The 24,335-nt window shown below is 42.2% G+C and overlaps 1 protein-coding gene and 1 long non-coding RNA gene across 2 annotated transcripts in view; one reads left to right on the top strand and one right to left on the bottom strand.

Moving 5' to 3' along the window:
* Window positions 1-711: 711 nt before the first annotated feature.
* On the bottom strand, window positions 712-15,961 carry LOC140735971 (uncharacterized). The gene is made up of 3 exons (XR_012100854.1): window positions 15,802-15,961; window positions 2,414-2,577; window positions 712-1,407 (listed from the first exon to the last, which is right to left on the bottom strand). It is a non-coding gene; the product is annotated as an uncharacterized lncRNA (long non-coding RNA).
* The window catches only part of LOC140735970 (uncharacterized), a 68,309-nt gene continuing 59,708 nt past the window's right edge, over window positions 15,735-24,335 (top strand). Inside the window, exon 1 of the mRNA XM_073061601.1 lies at window positions 15,735-15,969. Within this exon, the coding sequence (XP_072917702.1) occupies window positions 15,828-15,969 (142 nt within the window). The 5' untranslated portion in view covers window positions 15,735-15,827. The remainder of the gene's footprint in view (window positions 15,970-24,335) is intronic.

Genomic DNA, 24,335 nt, shown 5'->3' with positions numbered 1-24,335 from the left:
GGGAACTACATTCTTCTTTAAAGTGTGTGATAGAATTTTAATTTAACATTTCATCCAAACTGCAGAATTCCTGACAAGTTTTAGGCTTTTGGTCTAGATTCTGTGGTTTTTTTTTATGGCTCTGTAGTAGGGATTGAACTCATGACCTTCCAACTCGAGAAAGACTACCTCCATTTAGCCACAACTGACAATTAATTGAAGTTAGCTTTAATTCTGACCACATCAACCTAGAACGGATGTCAGATTCAACGATTTGAAGTGACAGATGTGTGGAGATGGCTAGGTGCTATTAAAATAGCACATAATAAAAGACCGATTACACAAACAAAACATAGGATCATATCTATCACATTTGGAGGACTAGGGATGCAGAAGATTATAGAGAGTGTGGTTATTTAAGCAATGATGTGATGTACTGAATTGAAAATAATCAGAACAGCTGTTATGCTTGTAAACATGTGTTATGTAGCTGGGGCTTTTAAAAGAGGAGTCTGCTGTCAGAATTCAAGGGATAAAGGAGCACCACAAGTATTCACTTTCAAACTATGCTCCATTTTTGTTTTGTTATCAGATTTTGTGTATCACTGACATATCCACTGAACCTCACAAATCAGGAAAATCCCATGAGTGATTCCTGATTTGGGCTGTTAGTTGATTAATTGTGGCAGTTGGCCTTGAGACAAATAAATCAAAATTCTTACAGGGCTGACAGGGTACATAAAGGTGTGACATTTCCCCTGGTTAAGGCACCTCAGAACCAGGGGTTACTTATCCACATAAAGGACAAGGCCATTTGGTGCTCTGATGAGAAGAAATTTCTGCGCCCACAAGGTAGTGAATCTATTGGACACATTGTCAAAATCAGGTTTAATATCACTGATACGTGGATAAAATTTGTTGCTTTGCGGCAGCAGTACACTGCAAAATAAATTAAGTATTGCAAAAGAGAGCTGCTTCAATTTTTTTAGTACAGTAATCATTCCTAACACCATGGGCTGCTGAAAGGAGAAAATGTCTAGGATTTTGACCTTTATCAAAATAAAATTGTCAAGAGCAGCTTATCAAGACAATTATCAAGAGCAGCTTATAAGCAGAAAAGTCAGGTCAAAGCCAAATCAGGCTCATTTATAATGTCTTCACAATCTTGCACTTAAATAGTTGTAAATTGGACAGAGTACATGCACATCAAACTCCAAAGCCCCTATTTGAGCACTCAGAGCAGTACTTGGTGCCACTGGAGATCCGCAGTCCTCCAGCGCAATCACGTCTGATGATTCATCACATGAAGATTGTTCTTTTAACTTCAAGGGTCAGTTTTGGTTTTTGAGCAGATGGCTAAGAGTGAAGCAAGTGTTCTTGACCCTGCCTTGACTTCTGATCTATCCTGTGTTGGTATTTCATCTTCTCCTGCAGGAAAGAGAAAAGCATACTAGTAAGTTCATAAGTTCACCAGTGGCATGTTTACAATGTTTGGTTACCTGGGAATTTGTGGAAAATTGTAAGACCATAAGGTGTAGGAGCAGAATTAGGCCACTTGGCCCAACACATTTGCTCCATCATGGCTGATTTATTCTCTCTTAACCCCATTCTCCCGTCTTCTTTCCATTACCTTTGACACCCATCAACCTCCATTTTAAATATACACAATGACTGTGCCTCTACAGCCAACTGGGGTAATGAATATCATAAATTTGGCAATGAATGCCACAATAATTGATGTGGTTAATAATGTTGGAGTACTGGTAAGAAAATAAAACTGGGTTATTTCACAAATCTACCTTTCTCAACAAATGCCTCCAGCAGATCCTCTGCCTCAAGTGGTACGACAGAGTGTCAAACCTAGACCTATGGAAGAGAGCAAACCAAGGGCCCATGGTATTTCAGAAAAGGAGGAGAAAGTGGAGATGGGTCGGCCACACCTTGAAGAAGAGCCAGTCGAATGCACTTGACAATCACTCGAATGGAATCCACAAGGGAAGAGAAGAAGAGGTTGCCCAAAGCAAACCTGGAGGCGTAGGCTTTTGGATGAACTGAAAGCCACCGGCCAAACTTGGGAGACTGCAAAAACATCTGCTAGAGATCGCAGGAAGTGGAGGACTTTTGTTGAGGCCCTATGCTCCATAAGGAGCGAAAAGAATTAAAGATTTCACAAATCTGCTTGGTAGATTGGTGTTAGGCACATTTAGGGTGAATCAGATGGAGCAGTGTGTGATGGTAATAGTTCATTTAATGAGAAGCATAAAGAGGAATATTGAGTTTTCATAAATTTTATTGTATTTATTTTCTTATAAATACTCAGAAGGAAATGAATCTCAAAGTAAAAAACAGTGACATATACAGTACATACTATAATAAATATACTTCTAACTTTGAGGATGTGTTCACTAACCATGACCAATGCAAGGTTATTTACCTTCTCTCAATGATGGAAACACATCCTTAGCATTAGATTCCTGATGTTGAACTCCTGTGTGCCCTTCTCCCATTAAGACTTAGCAGTTTCCCTTCATGACTTCTCCCATCCCATATAGGGTCCCTCCTCCGATGCACCTCCCGTAGCAATATCTCGTGTAGAGCCTGAGCAATATGGAAAAGGCAGTTTTATTCCACAAATGGGCTGTACAGATTTTTCTAAACATGCCATTTACAGCCATAATGCACATTTCCTTTGAGCAGTGTAGTTCTAGATTTCATTATATCTGTCCAGGTACAGTTGTTGCTAGCCATTTAAGCATCAAGCAGGACATAGGCAATTCCAAGGTTACAATGGAGTTAGATTCCAGAGAACTGGTCGTAAGCCAGAAATAAGCAAAGCAATGTGAGTGGGCGAAGCTGCTTAGCCCTCCAGCTCTACTTGGCTCAACCCAATCCAGTTGTTACGGCTCAGGGATCTGTGAAGGGTAGTGGTTGATGAGAGACTGTAAGACAGAGGAGCAGAAATAGGCCATTCGGCCCATTAAGTCTGCTCTGCAATTTCAGCATGGCTGATTTATTATCCCTCTCAACCCCATTCACCTGACTTTTCCCCTTAACCTTTGATGCCCTTACTAATCAAGAACCTATCAACCTCTGCTTTAAACATACTCAATGACTTGGCCTCCACAGCCAGCTGAGGCAGTAAGTTCCATGGTCTCATCACCATCTGGCAAAAAAAAAAAATTCCTAAAGGGACACATTTTGAGGCTGTAATATCAAGGAAACCTCCTTGCCATGTCCACGCTATCTAAGCTTCTCAATATTCAATAGGTTTCAATGAGATTCCTCCTCCCTCATTCTTCTAAAGATGTCAGGCCCTGTTGGTGTACCTAGTAGGGTACTGAAAATCTGTGCCAACCAACTGGCAGGCGTGTTCAGGGACATCTTCAAGCTCTCACTGCTGTACTCAGAGGTTCCAACTTGTTTCAAACGGGTGACCATCATACCAATGCAAAAGCTGCCACAATGACTGTTGCCCGGTTGCACTCACATCTGCTGTGATAAAGTGTTTTGAGAGGCTGATCATGGCCAGAATGAACTCCTGCTTAAGCAAGGACCTGCACCTGCTGCAAACTGCTTATCACCACAATAGGTCTACAGTGGATGCACTCTCACTAGCTCTCCACTTGGTCTTGGATTGATTACAGCCCAACATTCAACACCAGTATAAATCAACAAGTTCCAAAACCTGGGCCTCTGTACCTCCCACTGCAGATGGATCCTTGATTTCCTCATTGGGAGGCTATAGTCTTCCAGATTGGAAATAACATCTCCTCCTCACCAACAATCAACATTCCCCACTGCTCTGCTCTCTCTACAACTACGATTGTGGGCCAGGCACAGCTCAAACATCTTCTGTAAGTCACTGACACAACTATTGTTGCCAGAATTTCCAAATGGTGACAAGGTGTACAGGAGTGCGACAGATCAGCTGGCTGAGCGGTGTTGCAATAACAACCCTACACTCATTATTACGACCAAGGAATTGATTGTGGAAGATGAAGTCAAGGAAACACATACCAGTCAATGTGAAAGCTGAGCAATTTATTGTTCCTGGAAGTCAACATTTCTGAAGATTTGTCCTGGGCCCAACTCACTGATGCAATTACAAAAAAGACAGGACAGTGGCTATATTTAATTAGGAATTTGAGGAGATTGGTATATCACCAAGGACTCTAGCAAATGTCTACAGATATACTGTGGACAGCATTCTCACTGGTTGTATCACCGTCTGGTATACAGAGGGGCCACTACACAGGATTGAAAAAAAAAACAACTTTAAAGTTACCAACTCAGTCAACTCCATAGCCATGAACCTCCCCAGTATTGAGGACAGCTTCAAAAGACAGCATTCATCATTAAGGGCCCCAGTACCTAGGATCTATCACACCCCTTCTTCCTCTCTGCCATTAGATTCCTGAATGGGCAATGAACTCATGTACACTACCTCACTATCTTTTAGTTCTCTTTTTGTACTACAAATTTAATGTTTCATATTTCTTATTGTCATTTAGTTTTTGTGTTTTGCAAAGTACTGCTGCCATAGAACAACAAATTTCATGACATATGCCAATGATATTAAGCCAGATTATGATTCAGATTCTAAACTCCAACAAATACAGGCTCACAGCCATCAAATACTCATTAACCTTTTCAATCCTGGGATCATTCTCATGAACCTGCTCTGGTCTCTCTCTAATGACAGCACATCTCTTCTTCAATAATGGACTCAAAACTTCTTGTAATACTACTATAAGTTCAAAGTAAATTATCATCCAGGTACACCATATATAACCCTGACATTCTTTTTCTTGCAGGTATACGCAGTAAATTCAAGCAACAACAGAATCATTGAAAGACCGCACCCAACAGGATGGGCAAACAACCCATGTCTTAAAGACAGCAAACCAAGCAAAAAAAGAAAAAACATAACAAACAGCAAGTAGAGAATGAGAAGAAGATTCCTTGAAAGTTAGCCCATAGCTTGTGGGAACAAGTCATTGATGGGACAAGTGAAGTTGAGTGATGCTTTGGTTCAAGAGCCTGGTGGTTGAGGGGCAATAACTGTTCCTGAACCCAAGACCACAAGATCATAAGACATAGAAGAATTAGGCCATTCAGCCAATCAAGTCTGCTCTGCCATTCCATCAAAGCTGATCCCGGATACCACTCAACCTAGTGGTTTAAAAGCATTTAACACAAGCTGTTTTCTCCCCTCCCCCCCACCCCCAGTCCTGCCTAAGGTTTTCAGCCTGAAATGTTGACTGTACTTTTATCCATAGATGCTGCCTGGCCTGCCAAATTCCTGCAACATTTTGTGTGTTGCTTGGATTTCCAGCATCTGCAGATTTTCCCTTGTTTGGAAATACCCTGTTCCTACCCAACAGAACCAGAAAATCCATCCCACCAGTCTCCCAGATGCACACTCATATGTACAGTCGGTCTAGAAATCAGGCATTCTTAACTGGGGACTTTAATTAGTGCCAGCTGACCATTGTAATCAATAGTAACAAGGGTGTAAGTATATATTCCCCATACATACTCTAGTGGCTTCAACAGGCTAATTCACATTGCTAGTGCCAATGCCATTCCTATGGGCTTTTAACTCTCCTGCATTGATCACAGCAGTTCTCAAGAGATTACTATTTAATTCTTGGAAATTACAGCACAATCCCTGAGGATTTGTGAACCTAGCTGCCAGGATTCTGTTCTCTAATGCATTTTGAATCACAGATTCGCTTAAATAGGTTGCCAAAGCTAAAAATGAGTATTACAAGCCAAAAGCTCTTAATGACAGTGCCCCTTTAAAATGCTTAATTGTACAGGTATCACAAAGCATTTGAGCCTAAGCCAAGTTCCCAGCTTCAATCCTGAAAGCAAGACTTTTGGCATTGTGTAGAGTCTTTGGACCATGGTCTGCTAGAAAACTTTTATAAACATTGGCAAACAACTGTGCTAATGTTTCCATGCAGCCCTCCATTACAAAATCATCTAATGTTTTACTGACATTCTGCTTCCTGCATTGTTTGGCACTAGATTAACAACATGAAAAAGTGTTTCCTAGAGCCTTCACAATGACACCAGTGAAAGGAGCCAACATCCAATGTGCAATTTCTTTTGCCTGCCTAGTACAAGTTTATGAGCACATCTTTGTAAAAAGAGGTGATGTTAAGTTGGGGATTCAAAATTTTCACTTTTAATACAGCATCAGATCTTTTTACCTTCAAATTATCTTTAATCAAACAGAAGGAATCGATGTTTTCAAAATTTTATATCCTAATGACTTGGTAACTTCCCGCACCCCTTCAATTCTGTTATATTCCCTGCAATTTCTCCGAAGATCGTCACCTTGTCATGGAGGAGAGGCTTATCAGTTCCTGAGATTCCAAGACTGATGTAGTCTGGAACTTAGCTCCTGGTAGGGCCATCCATGGTCAAAGGAAGGTTCCAGAGCAAAAGCAATCCAACCAAGATGAGGCATCACAACAGCAGGAAAGACAGAGGAAAGCTACTGCAATCTAGGCCATGGAACTCAACCGTCATCTGTCAAGGACCATGTGGTGGCTACCTGTTCAGCCTTCCCACAGTAAACATTGTCATGCACAGGCATTCTCCATTAAGGGAATAACCCCTTAAAGAGAACACCATACTCTACTCCAGTGACTGTACTATTATTTCCCTGGGACTTCTACGCATACTTTACAGCACTTCTAATCATATGACACAGTAGGTCCATGGCCTTGTTAATGATTCCCATAAGTCTCCTTCCACCAAAGCTTTATGCTTATGAAGACAAGCTGAGGAGGTGAACAAACTAGACAGTTTTCAGAGCTGAGAAAGTTGGAGAACTGGTAAAATCCAATGTTAAAGAAGTTCTCTGCATGTAATAAGTCTAATTTTCTATTAAGCACTTTGGGATGATCAGATTACTATAAATGCAAGCCTTTCTTCTCTTTATATTCTGGAAATAATTTATATCCAGGGTCTTAAGACAAGGTAATATAACCTGTTTAATGACTCATGGAAAGAAAATTTTCTAACACAACTCAAAAATAATTCTTGCAGGAAGTTAAGATTTGATTATTCTATCTATTTCTCAACTTTCTTGAAAGCGGCGTTTTGAATTTTTGGAAGGTAAGCTATTTTACAGAAAATAGTAGCTTCACCTGGAGGAAAGTGCACAGGAAAGAGATGTATAATAATTCACTGCATGGTTTCTGAATTCTGCAGATGACACAGGCATGGGGGCACAGTAAACAGTGCAGAGGATATTGATACATTTCAAGATAGATAGATGGGCTGGTGGAATGGGTGAATAGATAATGGATAGATTTAATGCTAAAAATGTGAAATGTTATATTTTGGCAGGAAGCACGAGATGAAAGAATAGAAACAGTGTACACAATTCTAAAAGGAATGCAAAAACATAGGTAACAGAAGGCATATCAGTGTTTTCCACACCCCCACCCCACACACAAAGTGGTAGGGCATTTTGAGAATGCTGTTGAAAAGAATACTAGGATGCTGAGCTTTGTACAGCATACAGTACAGAACAATGGATTTATGATGTGAAAATGAAAGAATCCTGCAGATTTTTTCCACTGAGGCCAGGGGAGAAAAAAAACAGAGGTCATGGGTGAAGGGGGAAAAGTTTAAAGGGAATATTGGGGCGGGCTTCTTCACACAGAGAGTGGTGGGAGTGTGGAATGAGCTGCCAGATGAAGTGGTGAATGCGAGCTCACTCTTGACATTTAAGAAAAACTTGGACAGGTACATGGATGAGAGGTGTATGGAGGGATATGGCCCTGGTGCAGGTCAGTGGGACTAGGCAGAAAAATGGTTCGGCACAGCCAAGAAGGGCCAAAAGGCCTGTTTCTGTGCTGTAATGTTCTATGGCTCTATGGTTCTATGCTAGAAATCTGCAATAGAAACAGAAACTGCTGGAAACTACTCAGCAGACCGGGCAGCAATGCAGATAGACAGAGTTATCTCAGATCAAGGAGGCTTTCAACCTGAAATAGTCTGTTTTGCTTTCTGCTGAGTTATTGCGTGATTTTACAATTCTCTGTATTTAAAACCAAAATATAGGCAGCAGTCAGAATAGACAGGGAACAGTGGCTCTAATGTCCTTTGACAGAGGAATCATGAACTAGAAGACATGGAATGTCCATAATTTACACAAGAACTAGAAGTGCCATCAGGGTCTTATTTTTGCGTAATGAGTCTTGGGTTCTGGAATGCAGTGCTGAGTTTTTTTAGTGAAGGTTCAATCTCTGTTTCAGTCGGAGGTTCCCACCGGTTTCAAAAGCCCGACAATCATACCAAGCACAACCAAGAGCAAGGTGAGCTATCTCAATGACCATCATCCAGGTGCACTCACATCTATTGTGATGTGCTTTCAGAGGTTGGTCATGGCCAGAATCAACTCTTACCCAAGGAATGACCTCTTAGACCCACTGCAATTGCCAAATAGGTCTACAGGAAACACAATCTCACTGGCTCTGCACGGCATTGGATCACCCAGACAATAGCAATACCTACATCAGGCTGCTGTTTATTGATTACAACTCAGTGTTCAACACAATCGCACCCTCAGGGCTAATCAACAAGCTCCAAAACCTGAATCTCTGTACCTTCTTTTGCAACTGGATCCTTAACTTCCTCATTTGGAGACAGTCAGTACAGATCAGACATAAGATCCCTTCACTGAATATCAACACTGGCACACCTCAAGGATGCATGCTTAGCCCAGTGCTCTGCTCTCCCTACAACCAGGACACATGGCTAGGCACAGCTCATATGCTATCTATAAATTTGCTGATGACAACTATTGCCAGCAGAACTTCAGATGGCGACAAGGAGGCGTACAGGTGTGAGATAGATTAGCTGGTTGAGCGATGTTGCAACAAACTTGCACTCAATGTCACTAGTTTTGATTATGGATTTCAGGAAGGGAAAGTTGAGGAAACACATACCAGTCCTCATCAAGACGTCAGCAGTGGAAAGGGTGAGCAATTTTAAGTTCATGGGTATCAACATCTCTGAAGATCTATCCTGGGCCCAACATGTTGATGCAATTACAAAGAAAGCACAACATCAGCTAAATTTCAGTAAGAGTTTGAGAAGACTTGGTATCAAAGACTTTCACAAACTTCTACATGTGTACCATGGAGAGCGTTCTAACTGGTTGCATAACAATCTAGTATAAGGGACCACTGCACTGAAGCAGAAAAGAAAAGTTGCAAACTCAGCCAACCCCATCATGGGCACTAACCTCACCAACATCAAGGACATCTTCAAAAGATGATGCCTCAAAAAGTCAGCATCCATCATTAAGGTCCCCATCACCCAGGGCATGCCCATAACATGCACATAAAAATCTAGCACAATTTAGGGGAGATCAATTACAAATTAACCAGGGCATAGATCCATGTATCAGGAGCCAAGAGACTCTCCAAAGTAAAGCCCCGACTGTGCCAGAATCTCAGTTTTAGGAACCCAAGCAGTTTTGATAATTCTGATACTTGCTTGGTTCTTCATGCATCACTGCTCACACACCCACCTGTGGTAGGTCTGTAAGCTGGTGTGAAGAGCTGGGGTACCTCAAGATACATTTCTCTGATCAATCGTGCTGTAGAGTTCCATTTCCTTGAGAATGAGTACATAGTCAGTGCCCTTTCCAGATGCATGAGAATCACTTTTTAAAATGTGCTGATGATCCTACACATTCAGGACTCAACAACACCTCTACATGCAATCTGGACAAGGGTTATTAGGATGCAAAACAGCTTCTTCCACCAGGCTGAGCGACAAACTTCCTGCCACACCCAGGTCTTCACATATGAAGCACCAGTTGCCCTTTATTTTATTTTTATTTTTTTTAAACATGTCATAATGCACCTCATGCTAAATATCAATCTGTCAGCATACATGTTACTATTTGTTAATTCATCTCTGGTAGTAGTACTTTGTATTGTGTTTGAGTTACATGTACCGTATTGTGCAGCTTGGTCAGGGGAAATTGTTTTCTTTGGTGACGTACATACGGTATATACAGTTGAATGACAAATGTGAACTTGAAGCTAAAGGAATTTGAAAATTGACATTTCCTCGTTGACTCTTACCAAATTTATTGATGCACTGTAGAAAACATCCCATCTGGATATACAACAACTCAATACGGCAACTGAACAACCGTGCTGAGCAGTTGACATACCAAGCATTAATCACCTGTGCTATACTTCCTCTGTATCTGTTACAGTTCATTCTACATTGTTATTGTTTTACATTGTTCTACCTCAATTCATTGTTTAATGATTTGCATTCTGTTTGGACAGAATGCAAGGCCAGTTGTTCACCGTATCTCAGTAAATGTGACAGCAGAATACCAAATCCAGAAAACCCCTTTGTGATTAAGATAATCATCTAGTTTTGGGATGTGAGCAACAGTGAAAAACCCCTTTCTTCCTCAGTGACACACTCAACCACCTGTCCCTCACTGAAATAAGGTAGGCACAAATATGGTGCTGGGGGTGACATCTCCCATTCAAATTATACTCCTCTTGAAGAAGGCTGCACGGCAAAAGACAGGAAATTATAGGTGAGTTAGCCTGAATGCAGTGGTTGCAAGATGTTAGAGTCCATTATTAAAGGAGTTTTTAGGGTACTTGGAGGCCACAGTCAGCGTGGCTTCGTTAAGGGGGAAACCTTGCCTAACAAATGATAACTGGCAGGATAGCAAAGGAGAGCCAATACATGTTGTTTACTTGGATTTTCAGAAGACTTTTGACAAGGTGCAGTGCATGAGATTACTAAACAAGAGCCTATGGTATTAAATGAAAGACACTAGTTTTGACAGAAGATTGGCTGGCTGGCAGAAGGTAAAGAATGGAATAACTGGGGCTTTTCTGGTCAGCTACTGATGACCAGTAATGTTTCACAGGGGTCAGCAGTGGGTCTGCTACTTTTCACATTATGCATTAATGATCTGGATAACAGAATTGATGGTTTTGTGGCTAAGTTTGCAAATGAAACTAGGTTTCCTTCCTTATGTTTGATGTGTCCAACTTCACTGCTTGTGGGCGAAAATGCCTTGTTAATGAGAGGTCAGAGGGGAAAGGCCAGATGGGTTGAAACGGACAGGAAGGCAACCATAACTCAAATAGCTATTTTTTTCAAGAACATTGTGCAGAAGAATATCTCTAAGTGCACAACACATCGAACCCTGATGTGGATGAGCTACAGCAGGAAGACAACAAACAGACACTCAGTGGCCAATTTATTAGGTACAGGAGGTACCTCATAACATGGCCACTGAGTGTAGATTGGACTCAGTTAAAGGCAGATGTTAATTCAACAAGATCAGCCAAAGAGATTCATAACTGCATTGCCACCAAGCTATAATGACATATTAATGTAGTTCACCAAAACCTTAGTCAAAGACACATTTTAAGGAGTACCACCTGAAAAATAGAGCAGAAGTGGTTTCAGGAAGGAATTCCCAAATCTATAGCATTTGAAGGTCTGTTTGCCAATAGAGTAATTGATCACATGAGCGATGGTGATATATTTTTATTTACACACACACACAAAATTAAGATAGAAGCAGCTTTAAACAAATTTGAGTCCAAAATAAGGTGTGCTGAAAAGCCAAGTGGATAATGAGTTTAAGAGTAACTATCTGATGTCATGGTGAATCAAGGTATTGCCATGTAGTAGGAACAATTAGTTATTGTGATTATTTGGATGCGGCTAAAAGATTACCACTAACATTGTTTATATTGTACACATAAGCAAAGAGGATTAAACAGTGACAACAAAACTCAGTTTTGGAACTCCAGACTATCACCCCACATCTTTGACATCAGTCCATTAAATTAATGTAGAGTCATAATCTTCAATTAAAATTTCAGGATCGCATACATTTCTAAACCATTTCAGTTCGCTCTACAAAATTCCAAATAAGGTTACTTTAAGATTCAACATGTTATGAAGCTTTTGTTTTCATCTTTTCATCCTATGGTGCAGAAAAACAAATAGGTATTTTAAATACTGACGTTTAATAATTTCATATGCACAAGCTGAGTATACTATCTAAATTTGCCAATGAACTTACAGCTAACTCATCCAAAGACCTACCCCTTTGAAACATATCTTTCCTCAATTCTGAAAATGTATACAATGAACATCCGGGGCATTAAAAAAAAAAGCAGAACAGGCCATCTCCTTGCTAGTCCAAAACAAAGTCTGACTGAAGTCAACAGGCACAGATTAGGACTGCACAAGATGGCCTACATGGCCTTGTTCAAGACTAGTGCTCAATGAATACAAATAATGGCCAAGTGGTTCACTTGAAGACTGCCATTACTACCGGGGTAGAGTCAATTATTGGTGTAACATTGCAACTATTTCTGTTTACAGAGGCCAGGTGAATTGATTAATCATGACTTTTTATAAAGACCTTGTCATGTTTACTGTAAACTAATGCCATCACTGCTTCTACAGCATATCATGTTTGATAAGCAGCAGACGACCTCACTACATAACAACTCTGATTAAGGTTAGAGGTGGAATCAGATACACATCAACTCTGGCGGGGCCATTACTTCCTACAAAGTGAAACCTAACATCATGAATGGCAGTGGCACTTCACTCCTAGATGAGCTCAACTTTTATGGCATGCTTTGAAAGGGAGAATAAAATTACTAGTTGAGTGGTGTCACAGCAACAACCTTGCACTCAAGGCAAGACCAAAGAATTGATTGTGGAATTCAGAAATGGGGGGGGGGGGGTGAAAAAATACACTCCCCCCCAGTGAGGTATCAAAATAAGCAAATTTCAAGTTCCTGAGTGACATCATCTCCAAGGATCTATCCTGGACCCAACATATCGATGCAACTACAAAGAAGGCATCACAGTGGCTGTATTTTATTAGGAGTTTGAGATTTGGTATGTCACTAGACATTCACAAATTTCTACAGATGTGATGTGGAGAGCATCCTAACTGTTTGCATCACCATCTGGTTTTGGGGGAGGGGGAGGGGCAGGGTAAGCCACAAAAAGTCATAGACTCAGTCAGCATCATTATGGGCACTAGCCTCCCCAGCATCCAGGATATTTTCAAGGAGCAGTGCCAAAAAAAAGTGCATCCACCATTAAGGATCCCCATTACCCAGGACATGCCCTGGTTTCATTGCTATTATCAGGGTGGAGGTACAGAAACCTGAAGGGACAAAGTCAACAATTCAGAAACAACTTCTTCCCCTCTGCCATCAGATTTCTGAATGGGCATTGAATCCATGAACACTTCTTCAGTATTTTCCCTTTTTTTGCCCTACTTAATATTTTAATATACCCTCCTTAATGCAAATTACAGTTTTATGTACTGCAGTGTACTGCTGCCACATAACAAATTTCACAACATGCCAGTGATAATAAACCTGATTCTGATGTTTAGCTTCTCCATATTCTCATTTACAGCATTATTGCCAAGTCACCTTTGCTTCTTTTTGAGAACTGTAGCACTCACTGCACAGACAAAAGAGGCTATTATTGGTTGACACAAGAAGAATGACACTCAGAGAGGAAGTGTTATCAGAGGTTGGTCTGAGAGCTCCACTTGAGTTGCTTTAAGCGAAGTGGCAAGTTTTAGCTGGATAGCAGCAAAGCAAAACTCCCCTTGGTGCTGGTTTTGTCTTAGTGCTATACAACTTCTCCAAATTAAGAAGTGTTTTAAGATTAAAGTGGACAGCGTCACATTTCTTTATCTACCATGTTGTTAACCACACATTTAGTTTGTCTACATCTTGAAGTTTTTTTTTTTGCATCCTTTTAATGCCCCAGTAAATGTGGAAATGCTACAATTGGACAACGACAAATGGTGAGCTCTTTGCACTACTTTCAGGAGCCTTCTGTGTACTCTCAATGCAGGCTAACGGTTCCAAATATCATCCTAAATGCTCTTCCTCCATTTTAGAATTCTGGATAATACCAAAGAACTTCATAACTAGAGTTAATCTGAATCTTTTATTCCCCCCCACACACAGATGTTAGTTAAGTATTTGCTTCTAAAGTTTGTTTCCATCATTGCATTTTTGTTCAAGTTTAATTGGCATTCAACCATACACTAATACAGCCAAATGAAACAGCGTTCTTCCAGGGCCAACACGCAAAACACAGTACCGACAGTTATATACTGTACAGAAGAAAGAACATATTTGACACCAGTAAAATAAAGTCACACTAAAAAAAATAGCCAAGTCCCTGAGTGACATGATCTCTAAATTAATGGTTCATGGGTGTTAACTGCTTCTTCTTGCTGATCCCAGCAGTCTATAGACGAATGTACACATGCACTCCAACTTGTCACTCCACCAATCGAACACTGTAGGGCAGCACTGATGGAAGAGGTCAGCCCCCAATGCAGCATAGACACTGCACTACATCGCCTCCAGCTTCTTCTCTCCTGGACTGCTGCAACAGGCAAGCTCATGGCTTGAGCCCTAGCCCTTGCTATGACTGAGGCAATGAATGCAGCTTCCCCACCGTCTGGAAATAGACTTGCATTGTTTTACATGATCAATGTTCAACAGGGTCTGTGATTGCAAGTGAACTATCCAAGACAAATTATTCGCAGTTAGACGTCACACCACCTTTGTGCACCAAATGCAATGTCATTCTGTGCAAGGCAGCAACAGTTCGCACCCAATCCCGCTCCAGTTCAAGGTTAATATCATTCAAAAATACATGAATACAGCCAAACAAAACAGCATTATTCCAGGGTGCAAAATATAGTACCGACAGTCACACACAGCACAAGACACATAATGCTTACGTGAGAGTAAGCATTTGGCACAGACTAGAAGGGCCAAGATGGCCTGTTTCCATGCTGTAATTGTTATATGGTTATAAAGGACAGCAAGCACAAAAGAGATCAGTAAAATATAGTCCAATGCCCTGAGTCAATAAATGCAGCAGCAGTCTGCAGTCAAATATAAGTTTGTCTTCTGCCAGGCAAACACTGGGGGCAACACCAACTCCAGCTTGGATACTGCACCACACCACCTCCAGTGGAGCACATTGACTCTTGACTTTTTTTCTCCTGGGCAACTGTAAACAGACACTTGCTTGAGACCTAGTCCTTGCTATGACCGAGGCAACACAGTTTTGCCGCTGTCCACCCATGTTGTCTGCCAATAAATCAGTGAATCAGCCTTGAAGCATTAACAGTGTCCAAAGGGTGTTGCAATCACCAGAAAAGTGACTAAGACAATCCCTCACTGTTAGGATTGCCCACCACCCTCACACAGACTCCTCCAACACCTCTGATGTAAGCACAGATCATGCTACTGCCAAGTCCAGCTACTTCAGTTCCTCTGCCAAAGAGCAGCTTGCAGATGGAGTACTCCTGCAATACCCTAAGTTGTTAATGTTCAGCGTTGTCCTGTGATCGTAGAGACAAAATCGCCTTTGGTTAGCTCCCGCGTGGCTGCTGCGTCTGAACGCGCCACCATCTTACTGGAATTTTGCTCTTCCTATGCTAAACTCCTGTGTATCATAATTAACACAAAGCATATTTTTAGTCGTACATTCCTAATCTAATGCAAGCTATTCATTATTATCTTGGTTTGTCTTAAGTTTTTATTTGAGTCCCTAAAGCAGGACAGCAGTAAACCGAGAACTGAGAAGGTAACAGACCAGAGTGCTATTGCGCATGCGCCTTGGGAGGCGTGGCTGCGCCTGCGCGGTAAGTCAGTCGGCTGGAATTTGAAGCACGACGCGGGCGGGCGAGCGGCGCGCGGCGGAGGTTCGCGTCTGGTCCGTTACCTTCGGCTCGTCGCCTCCCAGCTGCTATGGCCGGGTGCGAGCCCGTCGAGGAGCTGCGAGAAGACGCCCTGGTCGATTTCTTGGTGAGGAATGGTGGCCGCATGAAGAACAAGGAGCTAGTGCAGCGGTATAAAGGGTTTATCAATGCCCCTGATCCGCAGCAAAAATGTGAGTACTGTATGCCACCTCACACCTGGGGTATTTATGCCGTGTACGTCAGGGCTATTGGCTGCATGAGTGGTCAAGCGGAGTGTCAATCAATGCCGGAGCGTCTTGGACTACTCCTATCACGTTGGGCGAGGGTGGTCTTTGGAGGCGCCAGAGTTAAGTGCTGGATAGGAATTGGCGTGTAAGACACGGTGCATGGTGTGTGGCACCATGTGCAAAATAAAAAATACTGGCTCGGCTGTCATTATGTACCTCTGAATGCATTGCTATTCATCTGAAAGGGGTTCGCGTGATTTAGCCAAAACCCTTGCGTTCAGCTCACCGGTATACTTGTAATGTTGCCTGTTGGGAGAGAAGGACTTGGCCACTGGGCGGGTAACACTGCCAAGGGTGAATGTATTTTCAGGTCGCGATGACCAATTTGGTTTAGATTTTATTTTAGTATGCTTGGCTTCAATGTAGTGTGGGATATTGAAAAAAAGGTCTAGTGTTTTGTAGTTGCGACGACTGTCCATTGCCTACGATTTGATTGCGGATTTGTAGGGATGGTGGCTTCTGACATTTAACAAGTTGTATTTGTATAGTGATTTTGATTTTAATGCGTTTAATGTCCCAAGATATTTATCGGACAAATTTTATAACGGAGTCATATAGAAATATTGGAGACATATAATCGGAAGTTTTGGTTAAGAGAGATGTTTTATTAAGTTTAGAGCAGATCAGATTTTTTAAAAATTGTTTATTTTTTAAAAAATCTCAATGTTGATTGAGGTTACCGGTGAAATTGCCTTCCGTAGTGGAACTTGGGAGACTGGCTAGGAGGTCTTTCAAATAGACAAGGCTGCAGGTAACCAGTAGAATCAATGATGGAATGAAGTAACATTGTAGAAGTACAAATATATAGAATCAAAAACACCACCCACTTTTTTTCAGTATTTAGCTGGAAAAATCACTTCTCATGTTGGACATGCAGTGTGAAGTGGATTTTTGAGTGGGTGGCAGAATTGCACTTGGATATCTGAGAAAGGAGTGTGATGAAAAATTAGAGAAAGAAAATAGATGTTAATACTTTAAGCCCAAAGTCTAAAACTTATGTACGTTATTGCATGAATTAAAAAGAAATATGCTGGATTTGATCAGGGAAAGAACTGCAAGTACTGAGATCTATACTTAGACCTATTTGGATGAAATAATCTTCTGTCTATGTGATAGTTTTAAAAAGATGATTATTATAATAAAGTGTTTGTCTCAAGATTTATTGCTTCCCAGTGAATTAATGCAGCATTGCTCACTCTCGGAAGAGATATAGCTGGAAGGTGTTTCACAGGAATGCATATCCTGAATTTATTTATAGTGTAAATGTTAGTATATGGTGAAAATGTCAAGGAGTGATGTATCAAAAAAATTGGGCATACTGTATTAAGGTTTGTATTTTCAGATACATTTTTTGTTTGCTATGATTAATGTGGAAAACATAATTAATTTTGGCCCATAATCCAGTTAAAATACATTTTTAGAAAGTAAACAATAAATACACAAAACTTGGCTTCACAAAATGTGCTAATGTAAGAATTTCTTAAATGTCCCTAATGTATCTGTCTCTACCATCATTCCTGGCATTGCATTCCACATTCTTATCACTTTCTGCAAAAAAACTACCTCTGATGTTCCCCCTACAATTTCCTCCAATTATCTTAAAAATATGCATTCAATTAACCATTGCCATCCTGGGATAAAGGCACTGTTTATCCACTCTATTTATCTATACACCTCAATCAAGTCACCTCGTGTCCTCCTTCAGTCCAAAGACAAAATCCCTAGCTTTTTCACCTTTCCTCATAGGACATCTTGGCAAGCCTCTGGACCGCATCTTCCAAAAAAAAAGGCGCCCAGAATTGAACACAATATCTCAAATGTGTAACCAGAGTTTTATAGAGCTCCAACATTACCTTGTGCTTCTTTCACTCAATCCCCTGACTAATAAAGCCAAACACACCATATGCTTACTTAACCAAGCTATCAACTTCCATGGCTACTTTGAAGGATCTATGGGCATGGACCCCAAAATCCTCCTTTTCCTCTACACTGCTGCAAATCCTGTCAATAACCATGCAGTCTGCCTTCAAGTTCAACCTTCTAAAGTGTACTACTTCACACCCTTCCAGATTGAACTCCATCTTCCACTTCTCAGCCCAGCTTTGCATCATATCAATGTTACATTGTAACTTATAATAATCTTCTACACGATCCGCAATATAACTAACTTTTATGTCATTGCAAACTTACTAACCCACTTCACTTCTTACTCACTTCTTCATTTAAGGCATTTATAAAAATCACAAAGAGCAGAGGTCCTAGAACGGTTCCCTATGGAACGCCACTGGTCACCACACGACAGACAATAGACACTCTTATCTACTTCCACCTTCTGCCTTCTGAGGGCAAGCCAACTTTGAGTACACGTATACAAGTTTCCTTGGGTTACATGCTTCCTTAATTTCTGAATGAGTTTACCATCTGGATCCTAATCAAACAACTTACTAAAATCCATGAGGAATATAGGTGTAGGAGAGAAGAAAGACTATAAAATATCTTTGGCAAGTAAAGTTATGAAAAACTCCAAGCTATTCTATAAGGATGTCAGGTGCAAGAGGGTTGCCAGGGGAAAAGTTAGTCCTGATAGGTACCATAGGAGTAAATGAACACTTCCCATCTGCATTCACCAAGGAAAAAGAAATAGAAAATAATGAGTTCAAGTAGGGTAGTGGTGGGAGGTGGGGGCAGTTGTTTAGATGACATGGAATGTATAACGGTTGATAAATCCTCAGAGCCAGATGAATTCTGTCCCAGGATACTTTTGAAAGGAAAGAAGAATCTAGCTGGGTTTCTTACAGGTATTTTACAACTTTGTTAGGTGCAGATGAGGAGCCAGAAGACTGAAGGGTAACTAATGTTCCTTTTTTTAAAAAAAGCATAGCAGGGATAAGCCAGGCTGATTAACCTGGCATCAGTGGTATAGAAATTATTAGAGAAAATTCTAAGGAACACAATAAATGTAAATTTGGAAAAGCAGGGGTTGATCCAGGGAGAGTCAGCATGGCTTTGAAAAAAGGAAATCCTCTCTCAATAATTGAATTTTTAAGGTGGTAACCCAAGAATATTGAAACAGGTTGGTAGCCTTATCTGTATGAACTTTAGTAAAGCATTTAACAGTAATCTAAAATATGATAATCTAAAATGTTAAAGCACGTAGGACAAGGCAGCTAATTAGATCAAAAATTGGCTTGGTGATAGGAGGTATAAAAGAGTTGTGGAAAGTTGTTTTTCTGTTTGGAAGCCTGACCAGCAGTGTACCACAGGGATCAGTGCTAGGATCCTTGTTGTTTGTAATGTATATTGATCACTTGAATGTGACTGTAGGAAGAATGATTAAGCTTGCAGATGATATGGAAGTTGATGGTATTAGATATAGTGAGAAAAATTGTCCAAGGCTACAGCACAATCTGGATTAGTTGGAGAATAGGCAGAGTTTTTGGCAGATGGAATTTAATATGAGCAATTGCAATGTAATGCATTTTGAGATGAAATAAGGTAGGACACGGACACAAATAAGAAAATCTGTAGATGCTGGAAATCCAAGCAACACACACAAAATACTGGAAGAACTCAGCAGGCCAGACAGTATCTATGGAAAAAAAAGTACAGTCAGCGTTTCAGACCGAAACCCTTCGGCAGGATTGGAGAGAAAAACAAGTAGATTTGAAGGTGGGGGTAGGGGAGAGAGAAACACCAGGTGAGAAGTTAAACTTGGAGGGGGAGGGATGAAGCGAAGAGCTAGGAAGTTGATTGATGAAAGAAACAGAAGGCCATAGAAGAAAAGGGTGGGGGAGCACCAGAGGGGGTTGTGCCTCCACCCTCCACCCCCTCCCCCATTCACCATTTCCCATCCCCTTATCCCTATTTCATGTTATCTCTTATCCCGCCCATTGCCTCCCTCTGGTGCTCCTCCTCTCCCCCCCCCCCTTCTTTCTTCCATGGCCTTCTGTCTCCTTCACCAATCAATTTCCTAGCTCTTTGCTTCATCCGTTCCCCTCCAAGTTTCACTTCTCGCCTAGTGTTTCTTTTTCCCCTCCCCCCCCCCCCCCCCCACCCCACCTTTCAAATCTACTCCTCGGCATTTTTTCTCCAGTTCTGCCGAGTTCCTCCAGCATTTTATGTAGGACATATGCACTATTGATGCTAAGAAACATTGATGAACAAGGGAGACCTTAGGATTCAAGTCCCTTGTTCCCTGAAAGTGACAACGTGGGTAGGTGGTGAAAAATACATTATATAGTTGCCTACGTAGGTCCAGGCATACAATATAAAAGTTCAGATATAATGTTACAACTTTTCACTGCTCTTGGAATACTTTGTGCAGTGCTGGTTGTCATGCTAAAAGAAGGTGTGGTGTTGGAGAGGATGCAGAGGAAATACACTTGGATGTTGCCTGGGTTGGAGGACTTTCGTTATAGGGAGAGGTTAGAGAGGTTGGTCTTATTTTACTGAAGCAAAGGAGGCTGATGGGTGATCTGATAAAAGTTTACAAGATTATGAGAGGCACAGATGGAGTACATAGAATATTTTTCCCATGTGGTTGAGGTGTCGAAATCAAGAATTCTTAGGTTTAAGGTGAAAGGAAGGAACTTAAATTGAGGTTGAAGGGAATGTTTCTTGAAGAGTTTGAAATGAGAGTAAAAATTCTGCTGAAAGGGGAAATGGAATCAGATATAATCACTACGTTCAAGAGGCATTTGGATTAAAAATGGGTTTAGTGTATAGCAATGCAGTGGTGGACTGGGTGGGCCAACGAGCCTGTTTCTGTGCCGTACAACTCCAATTAAAACATTTAAGGACTTTGAGAATATAAATTAGATTTTACATTTGCTGCCCACTGATTAGCTAACTTCTTATTATATGTTTCCCAAAGATTTATATTAATACTGGGTAAGTATTTGGTAATTGGTTTATCATTAGCACATGTACCAAGATACAGTGAAAAGCAGTGTTTTGCAGACTGTTCAGACAGATCATTCTAAGCATAAATACATTGGGGTAGTACAAAAGGAAAAGTAATAACAGAATGTAGAATATAATGTTACCTTACAGAAAAAGTGTGGTGTAGGTAGGTAAAATATGGGGATGCACAAATTCAACCAATCAATCGCACTAAGCCCACCAGATAAATATTTCTGCCCTTCACTCTGAGCTTTAAGCATATCCATATGGGTCACGTAGATTGATCCTACCAGACAATGGTTGGAAGGTTTACACTGGGGTAGGCTGTTAGGTTTCATTTGAGTAAACCATATCATCAGTTTTCTGCTTATCTGGGCTGTCATTCTGATGGAAACCAAAATGTAAATGCATAGAACGTAGTTCTGAAAACTTGCACGGAAGTTAACAAGACCAAGGCTTCTCAGGCGATAAAGTGCAGCAGCATGTCAGGCAGAATAGAACCTTGTAAGTTTAATGGTTTTGTTCTGCAGTTCAAAACATTGTGGTTAGTCAGCTAACCAATAAGTATGTGACTTTTAAAAAAAAAATTGCACTAACTTTCAGAAACATTGCTGCGAAATCTCAAGTATAATTTATAAACCTCATTCGTTCTGGGCATACACTACTAGTAAGCACATTCCATTATGTACAGTGTGAACTTGTATAAAATTTGCAGTAAACAGAGGTAAATTTTACATTTGAATCTGAGGTTGCAAGGCTACTACAGGCACTAGAGATTATCAGAATATGTGGAACAATTCCATTAAGCTCAATTGTTTTAGATAAATAGCTGGATGATTTTAGTTGGGAATAAACAATACAATTTGGAGATACACTATCAAGAAAGAACTGCAGGAAATTAAAAGAAATGAAATAAGCAGTGCCAACTTCAAAAATTGTATTTTGCAAAAGTGTATATCCATTGTATTACAAATGAAATATTAAATTCAATGAGGATATATTTTTAGGATTAGAATCCCAGACTACTGTTGAGTGTAATGGACATATTTAAGTTAAATAATTCCATCAATCTCAAAGGCAATGCTTTTAATTCTATATGATATTAATGGTTTGCTTGGTAGCAGTTGGACATTAAGTGGGCTGCTAATTGTAGCAGTGTGCTACACACAGCGCTGGAATAACGATATGCAGATGGTGAGTTGCAGTTGTGTTAAAGCTTTATTCAAACTTCGCGGCCTCGCTTTTAAGCCTTCCCGTTTCCGCCCTCCCCGGGCGGGAATGCTATAAGGGGCACATATTCACAGTCCCTTCCCATGCGTGGGCTTTTCCCCTTGCTGGTAAAGAAGGCTTTGCGCCGGCCTCTCTGCCAGCGCGCACCGTTTTGTGAGCCGGTTCAAGTGCACTTGAAAATGGGTCGCCACATAACCCCCCCCCCCCCAGAACCAGCGATACACCCCCCAATGTCCACAGTCTGAGTTGGTCTCTGGTTGGGAGGTCTGCCTCTGCACCGCGGTGCCTGAGCCCCGACTGGCTGCGCCAAGTCCACATGGGCTGGCTTGAGTCGGTCCACTGTGAAAACCTCCTCTTTCCCACCAATGTCCAGTACGAACATGGACCCGTTGTTCCTGATCACCTTAAATGGCCCCTCATAGGGCCACTGTAGCGGTGCCCGATGTCTGCCCCGGCGTACAAAAACAAACTTACAGTTCTGCAGGTCTTTGGGTACGCAGGTCGGGCTCTGTCCATGCTGTGAAGTGGGTATGGGGGCCAGGTTACCGAGCCTCTCACGTAGTCTGTCCAGGACTGCTGCGGGTTCCTGGTATGGGGGCAGGTATGAACTCTCCTGGGACGATCGGGTGCGCCGTACGCCAACTTGGCCGACAAGGTGTGCAGATCCTCTTTGGGTGCCATGCGGATTCTGAGCAGGACCCATGGAAGTTCGTCCGCCCAGTTAGGCCCTTGCAGGGGGACAGGAGAGCCGACTTCAGGTGACGGTGGAAACGCTCCACTAGCCCGTTCGATTGTGGGTGGTAGGCAGTTGTGTGGTGCAGCTGTGTTCCCAAAAGGCTGGCCACAGCCGACCACAGGCTGGAGGTGAACTGGGCACCTCTGTCGGAGGTAATGTGGGCCGGTACACCAAAGTGAGATACCCAGATTGCAATTAGTGCTCAGGCGCAGGATTCGGAGGTGGTGTCAGCGAGCGGGACTGCCTCTGGTCATCTTGTGAACCGGTCTACGATAGTTAGGAGGTGCTGCGCTCCTCGTGACACTGGCAGGGGGCCCACAATGTCCACATGAATGTGGTCGAAACGCCGGCGGGTGGGGTGGAACTTCTGCGGCAGGGCTTTGGTGTGCCGCTGCACCTTGGCTGTTTGGCACTGCATGCACGTTTTGGCCCATTCACTGACCTGCTTGCGGAGTCCGTGCCAAATGAACCTGTTGGAGACCATCCAGATGGTTGCCCTGATGGAGGTGTGCGCTAAGTTGTGAATGGAGTTGAAAACTCGCCGCCGCCAGGCTGCCGGGACGATGGGGCGAGGTTGGCCGGTAGCTACGTCACACAGTAGGGTCCTCTCACCTGGGCCTACGGGGAAGTCTTGGAGCTGAAAACCGGAGACAGCAGTCCTGTAACTAGGGATCTCATCGTCTGCCTGCTGCGCCTCTACCAGCGCTGCATAGTCCATCCCCTGGATGGTAGGTCTGGATAGTGCGTCCACCACGACGTTGTCCTTTCCCAAGACATGCCGGATGTCTGTTGTGTATTCAGAGATGTAGGACAGATGTCGCTGCTGGTGGGATGATCAGGGATTGGACGCCTTCGTGAACGCAAAGGTGAGCGGTTTGTGGTCTATGAACGCGGTGAGGGGCCTACCTTCTAAGAAGTACCGGAAATGCCAGATTGCCAGGTATAATGCCAACAGCTCCTGGTCGAAAGCACTGTATTTGAGTTCGGGTGGTCATAGGTGTTTGCTGAAGAATGTCAGGGGTTGCCAGTGACCCTCGATGAGTTGTTCCAGCACTCCACCGACTGCTGTGTCGGATGCGTCCACTGAGAGGACGGTAGGGATGTCCGTTCTGGGGTGCACCAGCATCGCGGCGTTTGCCAAGGCTTCTTTTTAACAAAAGCGGCTGCGGCCTCCTCATCCCAGGTAATGTCCCTGCCCTTACCCAACATCAGGGTGAACGGGGGCATGATTCGGGCTGCTGAGGGGAAGAAGCGGTGGTAGAAATTCACCATACCCACAAATTCCTGCAGACCTTTGAATGTGTTGGGTTGGGGGAAGTGTCTACCTTGGCGGGTAGAGGGGTTGCCCCGTCTTTAGTAATCCTGTGGCCCAGGAAGTCGATGGTGTCGAGTCCGAACTGGC

This window comes from Hemitrygon akajei, chromosome 11 (assembly GCF_048418815.1).
Source record: "Hemitrygon akajei chromosome 11, sHemAka1.3, whole genome shotgun sequence".
In the NCBI taxonomy this organism is placed as follows: domain Eukaryota; kingdom Metazoa; phylum Chordata; class Chondrichthyes; order Myliobatiformes; family Dasyatidae; genus Hemitrygon; species Hemitrygon akajei.
This window is presented reverse-complemented; position numbering and strand designations above follow the sequence as displayed.